Source organism: Salvia splendens, chromosome 5, assembly GCF_004379255.2.
Source record: "Salvia splendens isolate huo1 chromosome 5, SspV2, whole genome shotgun sequence".
Lineage (NCBI taxonomy): Eukaryota > Viridiplantae > Streptophyta > Magnoliopsida > Lamiales > Lamiaceae > Salvia > Salvia splendens.
Genome location: NC_056036.1, coordinates 457,455 through 477,288, shown reverse-complemented (window position 1 = coordinate 477,288; position 19,834 = coordinate 457,455). Strand labels below are relative to the sequence as shown.

General features: G+C 36.4%; 1 protein-coding gene across 1 annotated transcript; it reads right to left on the bottom strand.

Annotated features, from left to right (window-relative positions):
- Positions 1-17,741: 17,741 nt before the first annotated feature.
- LOC121803021 lies at positions 17,742-19,371 on the bottom strand. The gene is made up of 6 exons (XM_042202725.1): positions 19,175-19,371; positions 18,892-19,043; positions 18,686-18,795; positions 18,512-18,597; positions 18,157-18,261; positions 17,742-18,074 (listed from the first exon to the last, which is right to left on the bottom strand). The coding sequence occupies exons 1-6, from the start codon at positions 19,282-19,284 to the stop codon at positions 17,966-17,968; spliced, it is 672 nt and encodes a 223-aa protein (XP_042058659.1). The 5' UTR covers positions 19,285-19,371; the 3' UTR covers positions 17,742-17,965.
- Positions 19,372-19,834: the final 463 nt, after the last annotated feature.

Sequence of the window (19,834 nt, the reverse complement as noted above, 5' to 3'; positions counted from 1 at the left end):
ATAAAAAAAATCAATAGGTTTTACTCCTTTAAATCAATAATTTAAAAACTAAAAGGTTTATGGAGTAGATACAAGGGTTCCATAGAAATGACTACATATATATAGGAGATATCAAGTAAATTAAATGTACTAGTATGAAACAATTAATGACTACTCGATATAGTATAAATATGGTCAAAATTATTGCAAAGCACACTAAGAATGGACTTTACCAAGAACAAGGCATCATCACAAAGAATACTCGGCATTTTCCGAGCAATAAAACATACTACTACTGAGCACTTTCCGAGCAAATAAAAGAATAGACGAACTCTTTGAAAATTTTTGTAATTTGCGAACAGTTTTTGAATAATTTGATGCTCGGTAAACACGGCTTTTTATAGTACTCCATCCGTTCCATAATAATAGAATCATTTTGTCATTTTGATACGTTACATAATAGCGATGTCATTTCCTTTTTTAATAAAAGTCAACACATTTATTCTCTTACTTTATTCTCTCTTCATCTCTTTACCTTTTACCATTTCTTTATTATTCTTTTACTTAACTCACTTAACACCATTTTTCTTAAATCTCGTGCCGAAAAGAAACGTTTCCACTACTATGGAACAGAAAGAGTATATAAGAGCACCCGCAACGCGGGCTGCCGGCGTTCCGCGGGCCGTTCAGCCGGAACGACTTCGCAGCGGAACGCGTTGTGGTGCATGGTGTCGTCGAGGAGCCATTCCCAAGACGTGCCGGGTGCCGACAGCACGACCCGCGGCACGGTCCGTGCCGCCACGCGCTTCGGTGATGTGGCTCTCCCCGCGTCGTGCGTGACGCCCACTCGCCGGCATGCGAGTGGGCGGCGTCACGTGCTGACGCAATAATTAATTTTTTTAAAAAAAATCGATTTAATAAAAAAAATTAACGGTAATATTACCGTTTTTTTATATCGTGCTTCTGGGAAAAGGTCCGTGATGTCTACCACCAGACTAAGCCGAAAGGGGCCCGGAAGCGCAAATATACAATGCTCCGTGCTCACTTTCGCCGAGTCGACGTACAGGTCAAAAAATTCTACGGCATCTACTCGGCCGAAGCGGAGCAATACCAAAGCGGAGCTTCAGGCGCCGACATTCTGAGGACGGCTTTGCGCGCCTTCCACCAGGACACCGGTCTATAGTTCAAATTTGTTGATATTTGGCAGCTCGTCAAGGACGAGGAAAGGTGGGCCGACGGTGTCCGCTCGAGCTCGGGCTCAACCTCAAAGCACACGGCGACCGACAACTACTCGTCTGGTGACACCGGTGAGGCCAGCGAGGGTGAACCGCAGGTGTTTGGGCGCCGTCAGCCGCAAGGGACGAAGGCGGCGAAGGCGGCTAGAGCGAGGAAGGGCCGAGGCGAATCAAGCCAGTCGGCCTCGGGATCGGGCTCGCGGGGAGGCTCGGACACACTTATGGTGGCGTACATAACCGCCACAATGGCGGACACTTCCCGCTTCTCGTACGCCCAATTCACGGCCTGGTGGAACGGAATTATTGCTATGGCAGCACAACTTGGCCTTCCGACTCCCCCTAAACCTCGACCGCCTCCAGAGGATGATTCTCCGGCGGAGTAGTTTTTTTATTTTCCCACGTTTAATTGTGTGTTTTTTATTGTGTGTTTTTTATTTTTTTTAGGATTTTAATTGTGTGTTTTTTATTTTTTTTAAGTTTAAGTTGTAATTTTTTTTAATGTTGTGTGTTTTTTAATAAAGTGTGTTTGTTTTTTATTAAAGTGTGTTTTTTTAATTGAATTGAGTTGGAAATAAAAAATAATAATATTGAATGAATAGTAATTTAAGGAACGGTTAAGGAACGGTTAAGGAACGGAGGGTTGCAGGTTCCGTTCCTTAGTTAAGGAATGGAGTAAAAAAGTACAGTGGGGCCCGCAAATAGTAGTTTAAGGAACGGTTTAGGAACGGTATAGGAACAGCGTTGTGGATGGCCTAACTAGTTTATCGGTCTACCAACATGTATAAGAAAATGAATTCTAAATAAATATCAATATAAATTAAATATTAAATTGATGCATATTTATTCTACTAAGTGTTTGTTGATGTCAGTTGGAGTATGTAACCGAAATATTTATCATTAAAACCTCAACTGAATACTGGTAAAATAAATAAATAAGGCATATGTATAAATAGTCTTATGGATTTTCCCTAGTTTCCGAGTTCCAAGCTAATAATCAATGTCAATTGTAATCCTTTTCTTGGAGTCAACTTTATATACTCATAGTTACTAATAATAGTATTTTGCATTTTAATTTCTAAACGTGGCTCTAGCAAGGTAAGCAATTAATTATATATATATATATATATATATATATGATGTACTTAATATATTATTATTATTATTATTGCTATGATATGGTATAAATAACAGCTACATAATTAATATTTATATAAGGGAAATGAACAATTAATGGTTATGTGATCCACGATATAAGGTGCTGCTCATAATTGACCAGGGCAAGATGATTTGTAATACTTATAGTAGAAAATTGTTATTATTGTTACTAATAAAGAAGACAGACGTCATTGTAAGTTAATTTAGCGTTTTCTTCTTATCTTCTCAAACCATTCTTTTTATAGCCATTTCTCTTCAATCTCTGACTATTTGGTCTTCATCTTTGTATTCTACTACTTTTGAATGTATTTTCTATATAATAAATATACATACTGATAAAACATAAACAAAGACACTTATTCGGATAAAATGAGTGTTTTAATTGGTGGAAAGAAAATATACCATCAAATTCAATTGGATGAAATGGAGAGGTTTTAATTATCTAATTTGATGCAAGGCTAAAGTGTTGGACTTAGACTCCTTTGAAAAAAGATGCTTTCTTCACTTAATTAACCAATTAAAGATGATTGGGTGGTTAAATTATATACTCATATATCCAACTTTTAAAATTGTTATATATTTATAACAATATTTTGTCCTCCATATCTTGCCATCAAACCATGTGCAAGACTGCCCAATCTAACTTTTATTATAACTAGCAGCCAAGAATTGACTCTTTCTTAATCCTTGATTTGTAACTTAATCAAAACTGATTTTATGGTTAATTTCTTGATATACAACGCTCGTTATGTCCTGACACGTGGCACCTTTTGTGTGATCATGATGTAAGAGCACTCGACAAACATAATATTTAAATTTTTTCTATGGGAGTAATAAAATGTGCTATTTTTTGTGAAAATAGATTTTGTAGCAAAGATTAAGAAATAGTGGGGAAATACATCCCCCTTAAATTTTATAAATATGAATTCATTTAAATGTCCCACATGTCAAGATTTAAGGATCAAATCATTTATAAACAATGTTCAATGTTTAAGGCAAATATTTGGATACAAACAAATGTAGAATCTGTTTTTTCCCCAACACAATCAAGTGCTTATCGATTTGAAAAAAGAAGGATAAATAATGGATCGAATTAATTAGGAATTTATCACATTATTCTTGTGTCCACTTATATTGCGTTTGGTTAATTTTTTCTTGTTTACTTAGATACACAAATCAAGTTGGAATATTTGAAGACATTATTTTGTTGGAAGCTATTATTTGACTAATAATCTCGTCATTAATTAATTAACACATTGTTAACTAATTATGTGAGAGTTTGAATTTTGTTCTTACTGGAGTAGTTAAATGAAAATTACATAAAAAAATTAAAGTTTAATTCATTCTTTAATTGATTTCTTTGAAGTAAATATAAACAAGAGTAAATCATGCTATAATTTTTATGTAGTTTATGAATTTTATAATTTTAATACGTAATAATTTTTGATGTATTATTATATAAATAATATAGAAAAGAAAAAAGGTGTTGATGCTGACTAAACGTCAAAAAATTTTATGGTGCATGCTCATGTATAATTATTTTTTATATAAACATAAAGATTGAACTAAAATAAATAAAACTGAGTTTCCTAGTTGAATTGCGAACTGTCACGGCCCCGCAGCACCTCCTCTTTGCTTTATAGTATCCATTTTTATTTTGAAGCCAACTTTTAATTAAATTATTAAAAATGTCTTTTTGAAGAGAGGACGTCACGACAAAAGTCCAGCACACTTAATTATAAATATAATAAAGTCTCATCCTCCTTGCTTTTAACATTTTTATCAGCGTTGCTTTCAATCTATTTTAGACTTTTAGTCATCTATAGGAAGTCTTATTGGGGGAATATGTATTCAATTTTAATATTTTTATGTATTTATGCGCACTATAAATGCGTGCATATTACTTAGATTACGATTAAAAGAATGTATCTAAAACTTTTATAGTAATAAAATATGTGAACTAAGTATCTTTTAAACATTTAAGTTGCTGCTTAGAGAACATTGTGAATATATTATTGACAATTTAAAATTCATACTATAGTCCATTTAGAAATTAGGTTATATACATACCTAATTACTGAGAACTAGGTATCTTTTAAACATTTAAGTTGCTGCTTAGAGAACATTGTGAATATATTATTGACAATTTAAAATTCATACTATAGTCCATTTAGAAATTAGGTTATATACATACCTAATTACTGATACGAGGAGTAGACGTATTAGTTATTATTAGTAATTTATCTACATCCATTTTTCCACATTAGAAATTGATTTGGTTTTTCCTTCATAAACTAAGTTGTAATAATCACGACAGATTCTGTTTTCCTGTTTAATTTTTACGAAACAATATAATTGTGTTCGAGTAATCAATATTCTCTGATTTGTGTTTGATTTTTTTGTTTTTAATATATTCAGATTTTAATTGGAATCAATAGGAGCACACACAATTAAATAGACTGACAGACTAATTTGAAGAAAAAAATTTGTTTTTCAATTTTTTGAGTTTATGTTTGAACCATAATCTATAAACACCAAAATTGAGACACAATTACTTATGCTGGAAAATTTTAAAAAAATAACAATAATTTAGGACACAAAAAAATGCGTTCCTAAATTAAGGATAAATTAACTTAATCTTTTGCTTTTTTATGACACTTCCATTTGCATCCTCTAATATTAGTTGGAACATCAACAATAAGGATGTTTTTTAAAACGTCGTTGTCATATTTAGAAACACAAATTAGCATTTTTAATTGTATTAAAAAAATGTCTTTAATGATTTTTTTGTTGTAACGAGACTCAACAAGATTAAATTTTTTATTCATCTGCCATAAAAAACAAGATTAAATCTTGATGATTTATCTCGACTCAATTAGTACATAATTATAATGTGAATTATCCGTACTGCACGAATATGCATAATTATTATTAATGTTATAATATATCTACAGTTTCTACTTTTTTATATATGAGTTCTACATTCTAATGATTTGAAATGAAGAAAATTATGATGATTAAAGAAATAAAGCCAGCAAATAAGTTTTGTTTGGTAGTGTTTAAATTTTAATTTTTGTTTGTGGGGAGAAGACGTGTGTAACGACCCGCTAAATCGTTACCTACACGAAAGAATAAACCACGTATCAAATACACTTTCGACAACAAATCGAGACGAAAAGTTGGATAAGAACCGCGTCACATCAGGCACGTTTTCCAAGTGGATAAGAATCACGTCGCATCAGGCACGTTTTTCAACGCCGCATTAATTACGCGTCACATCGAAACGAAAAGACGTGAATTTTTGTCTTTTATGAAAAAATTTTCTATAAATACAACCTCCTTTCATTTCATTTCATTTCTTTCGCAATCGAGAATCCGAGAGAGAGAAGAGAGAGAAGAGAGAGGAGGAGCCGATGGCGGCGGATCCGCGACGGCGGATTCGTGGCAGCGGCGGCAGCGGTGAAGGGAGAGGGACGAATCGTGTCAACGTTTGTTTCTACCGTTCGTTTTTCTTGATTCAAGAAGGGTGATTGAGTATACGTGAGCTCGAGGAACGAGGGTTGCCTTAAATGGATATTGAATGGTTTAAGCAAACGAGGTGAGCTTTCTTTTACTAAACTCTTTTACGCTTTCAAAAGTATGATTATGGAGAAATAAGGGTGGTTTAAAGTGATGTTTTGTTTATGAGATTGTTGCCTGATGCCTAGTTCGTCTGAGCTTGCTCCGTTAGGCTATATGGCTGTAATGAATGAATGAAACGAATTCGGGTCTGAGTAGGGCCGCAAACCCTATCAGGCTGTGTACACAAGTGGGATCGTGAGCCGTCCTTGCTAGTCGGCCGGTCTCGTGGGCGAATAGTGTGGCCACACTTTCGTCGCACTATGGAAAGAGAATGTGATTGAATGATTGATGAGAAAGTGGGGAGATTGATTGTCTGGCCAGACTTTGAAATGTTTTTGTGTTCTCGTGATATTTCTTAACTACACATAAAACTCGAGATCACTGGTATGGATGACATAACTGTTTTTATGAAAATGTTTTCGGCATGAGCCCATTGAGTACAACAAGTACTCAGCCCTGCATGTGTTTTCCCTATGTGCAGGTTGAGCGGGATGTTGCGGTGGATGTTGAGTCGGCATAGGGAATATGGATGCGTTGTGTCTTCATACATAGACGTCATCCTTGACTCTCTTTGAAACCTTATTTCCGCTGCTATATATATATTTTTGAACTAAAATATTATTCTTTTAAGCTAATTGAATCTTTCTTATGAACTGAAATCCTTAAGTGCTATTCTTAATGTTTGTCCTTAGTCACGATCGCCTCGTTTGTAACACCCCTAGCAAGTGCGGTCGTGACAGAGTGGTATCAGAGCTTCGTTCTTTCGCTCTGGTCCGAGAGTCTTCTTTCACCTTAAGTCTAGAATGGTAAACCTTAAACTGGAAGTGTCACGAAGGCTCAACATCCAAAGCATCACGCTCAACCAAAGAAAGTGAGGTATGTTTTAAGTTGTTGAAAGAATGTGAGATCGATGTATGAAATTGATGATGATATGATGAGGATGTTTTGGCAAGTGTACGCATGTGAATGAATGTTATACGTGAAGCTGAATTGTGATGATATGATTATGTGGAATATGAGTACGATTGACATGATAATTTAAGCATGTGTTATATATGTGAACACGATGTTGTGATAGTATGATTATGTGAAGTATGCGCATGATTGACAAGATGATCTAAGCACGTGTGGTATGTTGATCATGATATTCTTATGATGTGATTATATGGAGTGTTTTACATGAAGGACGAAAGTTGATGAGTTGTTTTGAGAATGTTAAAAAAAAAATTTTAGAAAATAAATGAGTAATTTAAGAATGTTGTTTCAAACATATATGTGAAGTGTATGAGTGTTTTGTTTGGAATACAAATGTGTTATGATGTTTCGTAATATTAATGACTCGTTGTTCTAGTGGAGTTTGATTGAGGAGAAATGTTTATGTTGTGGAAGGTTGTTGAAAAAAAAAATAAAAAATAAAAAATAAAAATCCTTTTCGATTGGAAAATTTAGCCATGGAAGTGTGATGTTATATATGTTATGAGGTGCGAAGTATGAAGCGTTATTCTATGGAGTGTTTTATACAAGTGATGAAAATGGATGTTCAAGTATGTTTTGAGTTTTGAGTCAAAACTTTTACTCTAAAGCTGAAAGTGAGATGTGAAAATTTTGAGGAAAGTGTAAGAGTCTGAAGAAAAATTTATTTCAAAAGTTTTGAATGATAATGAGAAGTGTGAAAGTGTTTTGCTTTGAGATGTGAAAATGTCGTGTGTTATAGTACTTGTTGTGATATTTTGCTATCTACGAGATGATGAAATGTGTTGTGAACTTAGAGTGCCGAAGATGTAGACCTAGTTGACCACGCGGACCGTATTTCTAATTTGAAAACTCACCTATTGCTTTCCCGAGCAATGAAAACGAACGAGAATGAAAAGTAGGGCGAAATTTCCAAATTATCGAGATATGAGACTAGAGTATCGAGATAGAGGATGGAGACCGGTGTACCATGAAACTTTTTCTATTTCTTGGAATGACGCGAACTAATGGAGCAAGCTTAATGTGTGAAACGCGTATTAATTAATGGTCTCTTGACGTTGAAGTATGAGGTATATTATGAAATTGTTGGTGGGAGTGAAATATGACGCTATGAACCTTGTATGCGAACATAGAGTGCCTAAGAAGTATGTTAGATTGAATGATATCGAAGTTAGTTGTTGACAACTGCAAGATCACTTTTCCGAGTGATAGGACAAATGGAAATATGTGGTGTGAACTCGAACTTTATCGAATGATTACAAATTCAAATTTTTTTTTCCTGAATGACGAGAACAAGGAGAATGCGAAAAGATGTAGCATATGATAAAGAGTTTAAGAAAAGAAGAAGTGCAAATTGAAGAGATGTTCCAAACGAGAAATGTTCGAGGCAAGAAGAGACGCGAAATGATGTAATCCTACAACGGATGTAGAGATCATACCTGCGATCTAGTAGATAAATCCGATCTTCGGTCAAAAGTGGCGATGCGGCGAAAACGACCGTTATATCATGTTGAGAGCGCGAGTATAACTACAACGCTTTAAGAAAATGACAATTATCACGTGCAAGGAATATATGAAGATATGGCTTTTGAATACTGTTATTAGTTGTAACGACACGATGAATCTTAACTTGGAATCAACAGTTTCGTAGAACGATGTTACCATGTTCGGCCTCAGAAAGATGAACGTGAGAGCGTGACCCTCGTAGCTAGAATGAATGATTTTAATCAACAGTACTTACTTGGATTATAAGAAATTCTTTTTGGAATCTTTCAATTAACGGTGAGCCTTTGTCTAATTACGACCTTGGTTGACTCACAATTCGCAATTATTGCACGTTATTTCTTTTCCTATATCGAGTCATGACTCACTTTCAGTTCTTGAAAATTTGTGGTTGCCTTCGTCATTTTTGGACATGTTGATTAGTAGTCTTCTTTGATTCATCTTTTGTAAGAACAATATTTTGACTTTATGAACTTCCGCCTTTGAACTTCATTTCTAAAGTTGTTTGTAGTTATGACCTTCAGTACGATCCCATTCCCAAACATGTTTCTTCAAATGAGGGAATATTCTTCTTGAAACTTTTGTACACCTTTTTATTTCGTAACTATGCATGCGACAAGTTCTTCCTTGCAGAAGTGGAATTTTTAGCTCAGTTTCACTACATATATTGTTTCATGCTCCATGATTTTCTTTCTGCAACACCAAGTTAAGGCTATTGTGTCTCTTTTTCCTTAACGTGGTTGATCTAGCCGATCTTTCTAAAAAGTTCACTTCACGTTGGTTGCAACCCTGTGAATCCATTGATGTGAAATCATTATTCAGTAACATGATGTCGTCGAATCATGATCAGTGCTACCTCATGACATTTGTCTATGCTTCTAAATCCTCCCACGATTGATCATCTCATGTCATGACATGTTGGAACCATCATTCATTGATGCCAAAATTTTGCAAATTTGATTTGACAATTGAAATATCTTATTTGGCAGCCTACTATGGAATTTGAGACCTGATTCAGTTTCATCATGTTTTCAAGGCCTATCTCATATTCTTTCGAGCTCTCGTCAGAAGTAAAGTCTCAACCTTTATGAGTTTATTTGAAATCTTAATTTCCAGAATGAACATGATCAAGATCAATGAAACTTAGACCCTGCCTTATTTTTTTCAAACCAATTTCTACAAGTTGGTGATGAGATCTAAAAGAGTCGAACTAGAAGTGTTGTTCTTGTTTTCTTGATTAATTCTGCAACCTTTCTGATTAAGACACCTTCAGCAGTGTTGCTACAATTTTGAATTCAGTTCATATCCAAGTAAGACTGCTTGATCAATTTTCGAGTTCTTGATACTAGACTTGGAGAAAAGGGTGGGGTTGAGCTTTTCGAATGTACACGGGGGAATAAGTTTCTATACTCAGACATGCGTAAAAGTGATACACCAGCTAGAGGCAAATTTCTTTTCAAACCCCTGGCGACGAGCCGACTTTTTTGTATGGGATTTCTTTAAATCGACAAACCTCTATAATCTCCGCATTGCGAGCAACCATGATGATAAGGAAAGGGCGTCCGGCGTATCTTGTGTACTTGAACGGAGAGGAAAGGAAGGAATTGAGAGTGGAAGAAGTGTCAGTAGTACGAGATTTTCTTGATGTGTTTTCCAGAAGCTTTGCCTGGACCGCCAACCGACAGACAATTGGAGTTCACTATTGATTTGGAACCAGGATCTGCGCCAGTATCGAAGGCGCCATACCGAATGGCCCCTAAAGAGTTGGCAGAGTTGAAGATTCAGTTGCAAGAATTACTAGATTTGGGATTCATTTGACCTAGTGTGTCACCGTGAGGAGCGCCTGTGTCATTCGTGAAGAAGAAGGATGGAACGATGAGGATGTGCATCGACTACCGTGAGCTCAACAAGTTGACCTTGAAGAATAAGTACCCACTGCCAAGAATCGATGACTTATTTGACCAACTTCGAGGAGCTGGAGTATTTTCAAAAATGGACTTGAGGTCGGGATATCATCAACTAAAGGTCCTACGAGATGATGTACCTAGGACTACTTTTCGCACTCGTTATGGCCATTCTGATTTCGTCGTGATGCCATTTGGGCTGACCAACGCCCCGGCCGTCTTCATGGACATGATGAACCAAGTTTTCCACGAGTATCTCGACAAATTCATGTTAGTCTTCATCGACGATGTTTTAGTATACTCGAAGAACGAGGATGAACATGGAGGGCATCTGCAAACTGTGTTGGAAACGTTATGAAGGGAGAAGCTTTATGCCAAGTTTAGTAAGTGTGAATTTTGGTTAACTCGAGTGAACTTTCTTGGTCATATCGTGACGGCAAATGGGATTCAAGTAGACCCCGCAAAGGTTGAGGCTGTACAAAATTAGAAATCGCCGAAAACGCCGAGTGAAATCCGTAGTTTCTTGGGATTGGCGGGATACTACCGACGCTTCATCGAGGGATTCTCTAAAATCGCGAGACCAATGACACAATTGTTGAAGAAAGGAATCAAAGTGGTTTGGACGTCGGAATGCGAGGCGAGTTTCCAACTCTTGAAAGAAAAGTTGACCACAACACCTGTTCTAGCGGTGCCGGCAGCCGACAAGGACATCGCCGGCTATACTGATGCATCAAAAGTAGGACTTGGATGCGTGTTAATGCAAGATGGGAAGGCGATAGCATATGCTTCCCGACGGTTGAGACCGAATGAGCTGAATTTTCCGACCCATGATTTGGAACTAGCAGCAGTAGTGCACGCACTGAAAATTTGGAGACACCATCTCTATGGAGTGTGATGTGAGATTTATACGGATCATAAGAGTCTCAAGTACTTCGAGCAGGAGGAGCTAAACATGCGACAACGACGTTGGTTAGAAGTCGTGAAAGACTATGACGGTGGTATTCACTATCATCCGGGCAAGGCGAACGTAGTAGCCGATGTTTTGAGTAGGAAGAACCAACTGCAATTAGCTTATTTCCTAACGCAAGAGGAAGCGTTGATTTGCGAATTCGACAGAATGAGATTGGAAATAATAAAAGTGACCGAGACAGTAGGAGGAAGAATAACGACGCTAGTGATCGAGCCAGACTTAAGAACCAAGATCATAGAAGCTCAGCGACGTGATGAGAAATTGGAAGAGACACGCGTGAAGGTGAGAACCGAGAAACATGACCATTTTCGTGAAGAGGCGGACAATGCTTTGACGTTCGATGGATGATTATGTGTGCCGAACGACGAGGCACTGAAAAATGAGATTTTTAGTTAAGCACATGACACACCTTACACTGCTCACCCCGGAAGCACGAAGATGTATCAAGATTTGAAACAGCGTTTTTGGTGGAATGGAATGAAAGGGGACGTAGCATCGTATGTGGAATGATGTCTAGCATGTCAACAAGTGAAGGTCTTACACCAACGGCCATATGGGAATTTGCAACCGCTTGAAATTCCCGAATGGAAGTGGGAGCATCTAGCCATGGACTTCGTGACGGGTTTGCCAACGTCACAAAAGGGCAACACTGCGATTTGGGTGATCATCGATCGACTAACTAAAAGCGCGCACTTTTTACCAATTCGAACTACTTATGGCGCGGACAAGTTAGCAAAGCTCTACGTGAATGAAATTGTGCGTTTGCATGGGGTGCCAAAGACCATTGTGTCCGACCGTGATACGAAGTTCACATCAAAGTTTTGGATGAGTTTGCAACAGGAATTGGGCATACAACTGAAATTCAGCACTGCTTATCACCCGCAATCGGACGGACAGTTAGAGAGGACGATTCAAACGCTTGAGGATATGCTTCGAGCCGTTGTCTTAGATCGAGGGGAAAGTTGGGAAACTTTCTACCGTTGATTGATTTTGCCTACAACAACAGCTACCAAGCGACGATCGATATGGCTCCGTATGAAGCTTTATATGGCAGGAAGTGTCAATCCCCACTATCTTGGGATGAAGTTGGCGAGAGGAAGATGTTAAGACCCGACGCTATAAAGGAAATGACCGAAATTGTGCATCAAATCCGCGCAAGGATCAAGGAAGCTCAAGATAGGCAGAAGTCGTATGCTGACGTGCGTCGAACGGAAATCAAATTCGACGTTGGTGACAAAGTGTTCTTGAAAGTATCCCCGACGAAAGAAGTTGTGAGGTTTGGAATGAAGGGCAAGTTGAAACCGCGCTTTGTAGGATCGTACGAGATATTCGATGAAGTAGGCCCTGTAGCGTATCGTTTGGCGTTACCTCCTAGTTTTGGGAATGTACACAACGTGTTCCATGTGTCGTAGTTGCGCAAGTACGTGTTTGACCCCAAGCATGTGATTCGTCAAGAGGAAATGATCCTAAACCCGACATGAGCTACGAGGAAAGGCTAGAGACAATCCTAGATCGGAAGATACAAGAGTTGCGAAACAAGTCGATAGCATTCGTGAAAGTGTTGGAAACACCATGGTTCCAAGGAAGCCACGTGGGAGTTAGAAGATGGAATTAAAGAAAAGTACCCCGAGTTGTTTATGTGAGACGATCAAATTTCGGGACGAAATTTCTGTTAAGATGGGTAGAATGTAACGACCCGCTAAATCGTTACCTACACGAAAGAATAAACCACGTATCAAATACACTTTCGACAACAAATCGAGACAAAAAGTTGGATAAGAACCGCGTCACATCAGGCACGTTTTCCAAGTGGATAAGAATCACGTCGCATCAGGCACGTTTTTCAACGCCGCATTAATTACGCGTCACATCGAAACGAAAAGACGTGAATTTTTGTCTTTTATGAAAAAATTTTCTATAAATACAACCTCCTTTCATTTCATTTCATTTCTTTCGCAATCGAGAATCCGAGAGAGAGAAGAGAGAGGAGGAGCCGATGGCGGCGGATCCGCGACGGCGGATTCGTGGCAGCGGCGGCAGCGGTGAAGGGAGAGGGACGAATCGTGTCAACGTTTGTTTCTACCGTTCGTTTTTCTTGATTCAAGAAGGGTGATTGAGTATACGTGAGCTCGAGGAACGAGGGTTGCCTTAAATGGATATTGAATGGTTTAAGCAAACGAGGTGAGCTTTCTTTTACTAAACTCTTTTACGCTTTCAAAAGTATGATTATGGAGAAAAAGGGGTGGTTTAAAGTGATGTTTTGTTTATGAGATTGTTGCCTGATGCCTAGTTCGTCTGAGCTTGCTCCGTTAGGCTATATGGCTGTAATGAATGAATGAAACGAATTCGGGTCTGAGTAGGGCCGCAAACCCTATCAGGCTGTGTACACAAGTGGGATCGTGAGCCGTCCTTGCTAGTCGGCCGGTCTCGTGGGCGAATAGTGTGGCCACACTTTCGTCGCACTATGGAAAGAGAATGTGATTGAATGATTGATGAGAAAGTGGGGAGATTGATTGTCTGGCCAGACTTTGAAATGTTTTTGTGTTCTCGTGATATTTCTTAACTACACATAAAACTCGAGATCACTGGTATGGATGACATAACTGTTTTTATGAAAATGTTTTCGGCATGAGCCCATTGAGTACAACAAGTACTCAGCCCTGCATGTGTTTTCCCTATGTGCAGGTTGAGCGGGATGTTGCGGTGGATGTTGAGTCGGCATAGGGAATATGGATGCGTTGTGTCTTCATACATAGACGTCATCCTTGACTCTCTTTGAAACCTTATTTCCGCTGCTATATATATATTTTTGAACTAAAATATTATTCTTTTAAGCTAATTGAATCTTTCTTATGAACTGAAATCCTTAAGTGCTATTCTTAATGTTTGTCCTTAGTCACGATCGCCTCGTTTGTAACACCCCTAGCAAGTGCGGTCGTGACAACGTGTCTCTTAACCACGGGATGATTAGCCTAATTAAGATTCTAAGAGCATCCACAATGGGGCGTCGTAAGGCGCGCCACGTCAGCAGTTTTTATCCTCCTACCCTCCCACCTGCAATGGGGCGCACTGTGCATTTTATTTTATTTGAATATTTAAATAACAAAAAATTGGGAAAAACTTCATTTCATATATAAAAATTAATACATTACAATACGAACAAGTGATTGAGAAACGAGGTTTAAATAGAAAAAAAATAAAAAACGAGTGGCATTGTCGGTCGATCCCGCAATGGGGCGCCCAATGGCGCCGACGATGACCTATCGTCCGCGCCCATCGTCCGCCGAGCCCACAATGGCGCGGACGATGCATCGGGCATGGGCGTAGGATGCGGACGATGGCGGGCACCCACAATGGGGCGGACGGTGGCTCCCGCGGACGATGGCACGCATCGGGCGTGCCATTGTGGATGCACTTAGGGGAATATTGAAATTAATTATTGATTAGTGGATAAAGTGACAGACATAACTTTACGAAATTAATATATTATCCATTCTAAATCACACTTGATTAAGTAGCGCCTTTTGTTAAGAATCTAAGATCGGGTCTTCAAATTTATTTCTTCATAACTTTTCTAATTAAACTTAAAATTTTTAATATGAGATTGACTCTCTCCAATTATATTAATCTACTATAAAAAGAAATTTCAAAATGTGAAACAAATAAAAGGAGTAACAGAAAAGCACCAAAAAATTACTACTCCATATAAAAACCAAAAGTTAGACAGCTCATTTGTCCATAGAATTTGTTGAAAATAAATGGTAGTTATATCATGCAAAAAAAGTAGTAGAAGACAGTACAGAAGGAGGTACGTACTATAATTAAATACAAACATTATAAAAACCTAAACCAAAAGTATTTAAATCAAAATTTGTTATGTAATAAGGTATGTACAACCTACGTAAGATGTGTCTTAAATTATTATGAAATTTATGAAAAAGTGAAACGCACGATCGATCAAACTGAAAGCTTCCAACTTGTTCCAGCTTTTCCGATTCATTATTTACCAAATTAAGATTCCTAATCTTAATTCCTAACACTTCTGTTTTTATATGTTTCTTAATTTTCTACTGATCAATGGTTGCTCTAACTATATATGTGTGAACTAATTGAGATATTTATTACTATCATTTTGTTTTTTGTGAATGAGCAAATAACTCGAATATGAGACTCTTAGCCTCGGACGATAATGATGTTGCCAATGCATATGAACCTGTGTTAATGTGTTTAAAACTTCGTTTGGATCATTAATATAATGCTCGGTATCAAGAAGCTACTTTATTACATAAACTTTTTTTTGTAAAGATATAAGTCGAAAAATCATGAAGTTTAGTCAAATTATGACTTGTTCCATAACTTCAAAAAAAGAACCAAAAAATACATAAAGTATGTATTTACTCTCAATTGTACCTTTTATTTATCTTGGTGAATATGTATCTCAATAACAACCAAAAAATCACATGTAGACATCACCACAAATGAATTAAACAATGTTTATTCATAAAGAAAACAACATCATTTAATTAAAAAAAATGAACAATATATTACACGTAGGCTACAAAAAGAGTTCAACATGGAATAATTGGGAACAAATACAACTTTATACATACAACTTTATACTGCCTCAATCAAATTTTCTAGCAAATTTTGAAGTTGTGAGACACCAGAATTTTAATCAAATTTGTAGTTTCTAAGCTATTTGCCCTAAATTAAACTTAGTAACATAGTTTAATATTGTATTAATTTTATCACCCAAATATTTGTTTTTTATAGTACTCTATACTGCCTCAATCATAGAAATACCACAATTTTCTATATATACTTTGGACTTAGTTGGCATAAATACCATCATTGAATGTTCAATAAACATTTGTTGACTATTTCTTGGATCCATTATAGACTAGTTGGAAGGGATTTATAATGGGAATATTGTTCAAACAACTAGATTTTCAATAACAATATTCATAACCTTTGTGTGAAGAGAATTTGTGACTATATAATTGAAATGGTTGGAGCATTTTCAAGCTTTTATTTGACCCTTGCTTCACTGCAAAACCAATAGTGCTTTCTAATATTTTATTTTCTACGCAATAATTAGGAAAAAAATAGTAAAATTAGCAACCTAATTAATATAGTATTATTGTATGATAGCATTTAATGAGAGTATAACACACCAAAGATGAACTACATACTGTGTTATGAACTTATGATTGATGACTCAATCAAATCGAGGAAGATCCTTTGAAAATCCCATTTGAGAGATGATATTATTACAAGTAGGTGAAAGCTATAATTTGTTAGGGTAAACCAAACAAATATTCCGCCCAAACTAATGCACACCAATTTATACAGTATTCAAATAATAAAAATATTATATGCATTGTATTAAATAATAAATATATGAGCACAGTTGTCAAATATTAGTATTATGTTCCAACCTTCACATGGGAGGAAGATGCACACAACCCATTCACCTAACTCTCTCTCTCTCTTTCTCAATTTGAACACTCGTTTCATAGAAGATATTTATTGGGGATCATCAGAGAATAAAGATAAATGTACTATGTACCACTAAAATTTTAATTGAACTGGATTTAATTTATATATATCAATTTTATTATTAATTACATCATTTCATAGATGATAGTATGAAAGAATTATGAAAATACACACATGGTTTTGAGCTTGATTAGGATATAATTATGCACTATCCAACAAAAGAGTTAATTTCAAAATTTCATCTTTTCATTATTTAGAAGGATTATATGTAATATATTGATTTATTTGAAATTAATTAATATTCATGAGCCCATTTTTTATGTAAAATACCAAAATTGTCCAATTATGAATGTACAATTTATGTACTGCTACATTTTTATTTGACTATTATAGGAGGGATCTAAAAGGAATATGGAGGTTTAAAATGATGAGGAATTCATACATAAGTTGATCAAGAATCAAGATCCTACTCAGATTTGTGGTTAAGCTGTCACAACTTCTCAGTACAAGTTTATGCTCAAATAAACATGACATTCCAATCATAACCAAATCATAGCTCATTGCTGTAATTGAATAAATAACAAGATTTTCTGCATCTAATCCTCTCTTAGCAATATAATTCAAATTTGTACTATAGTACAACACCTAATGATGAAAGATTGAATATGCATACATATCATGTAGCATAACATAATTGGTTTATAGAGCATGCTAAATTTCCAATTTGGCCATTTTGACACTAAAAGAAATTAAGACTATGAGAGATTGCATTAGAGAAATTATGCAGCATATTTCTTGATTGTACTACCATTCATTCACAAAATTTTGAGCTTCATATTTTGAATGGTGTTTATTGATGGATGATGATGTATAACAAAAGCTAAACATTGAGCATGTGAAGAATGGAAGAATACAATGGTGGCGAAGGTATATTGATTAATGATGTTTATGAGTTAAATCCAGCATTGGCAAGATCAAGCAGAATAAAGAGAAGAAAGGAGAAAATTGAAATACATTGATCACAACACATGGAGCTGCACAGGACATTGGACTTCACAAGTTTTCAAAAGAAAATCTACTTACATATATTAGTCTCTGAATCATGCATGACAGTTTTTAATTAAATTTTAACTTTGTTCTCTTCTCCTTTTCTTTGGCTTCTCAATCTGCTCACCATTTTTCATAGATGTATCCACGTTGATCAATAATTTATCTGTGTCCCTCTTTGTAGCAGTGCTGCAAGCATCATTTCAAGAATGTAAACAAATGCTCAAAGTACTCTAGATAATCTTTCTTTCATTGAGATGTTTGAATGAACCTGTCAACTCGGGACCATTCGTCCGTGTTTTTATCCAACCATCGAGCACCTCCTGTATGGGGAGCAAGCAGAGATCCTGATATGTGAAGTATCTCTTCATCAAAGCTGCACAAAAATGCAGACAAATTGATTTAACAAAGTCGAAAGAACCCCTCATACAACACTACAATAATCTATGAGAAACATAATGTATACCAAATATACTAAAAGAATGAAGTAAGCAACAATCTCTTGATGACAAATCTATATCAGCACACACGATCTAATAAGTTCTAATTGTACAGTTATTCTAAGCGCTCAAACGTTGGGGAAGGTAGCATGATCCAAATTTGAGATATAAAGGTCTGCAAATCACCTCTTCACAGTAAAACGTAGAATTGCTCCAACTTTTATCTTATGTTTCCTGTGTGTTCGACTAACGTAAACTTCCTCTCCGCCTTTCTGCATTATGATTGTATATCAAGCCTGAGTAAGTATCTTCAAACACAGTAGTACTAATGTGCCATTTTTTCAAGACCATAGCACTTACAACTTTATGCTTGAACTCATCACGAATGTCGTCATCAGCTATTACAGCAGACGAGAAACCAAGAACCACAGCATGTATCGAATTGGGAGTAAGCTTAACAACCTCCCCCTCTGAAATAGAGCAACAAAAAGTCTCAAATAACTTAAATTCATCACTTAAACTTCTAGTTTCTTCTAGCTTCAATACACAACAAGCCGGTCAATTACCTAAAACCATGTCGGGCTTCGGATTGAAAAGCAACAGCTTAGCCTTCAATTGCACGCCAAAACATGGAAAAGTTCCGGGCACAATCTTTGCCAAATTAGAACGTATACTCGGATCATATGCCAATACCACTCCACCAAACGTCTCATTATACCTACACAAAAGATAAAAAAAAAATTAAACTTTCAGACAAACAAAACCCTTAAAAAATGACCCAAACAGGGGGATTGCAATTTCCAGAGCAAATCATCAATCTAACAGCACAAACGAAATTCTGGAACTTACGTGAAGAGCAGGGAGCTAAGCTCACTGAGAATGGCATCACTGGGGCAATTTGCCTTGGAGGGGTGAAGATAAACCACCAAATTCGCCTCGCACTCCTCCAGTCCCGCCATTGAGCTGATTATCAGAGACAATCACGAGCTGTCTTGAGGCGATTGCGTTCAATTGATGCTGGTTGGGGTTTAGGGTTTTGGCAAAGACCCTAATTTCAATCCTCTGTTAATTGGATTAGGATTTCAATTTTGGGCCGGGTCACATATAACCATTACATAATATTGGGCCATTTATGGACTATTTGGTTCTGTAGTAGGTAATATCGACTAAAAGTGACACACTTTTGATGGACGAAGGATATATGTGATCTCAAATTAAATTTATTTATTATTATAAAATTCATTAATTTTAATAAGCATATTAAACTTTTTTGTTAGTGAAACAATTTGCAGTTTTCCAAAGAAATATATAATATTTGAATATAAAATACCACCTTTACTTACTTTGTGTGTTCAATTACTACAATTTAAAATACTAGAATACCCTCGAGTCGAGTGCATATGCCAGTAGTATTATATTCCAAAATGTTATCCAGCGGTGATGTTGTCATTTTTTATGTATTATATCTTCTCTCTTTTTTGTTAAACCGGCTATAAGTTTGTGTTAAAA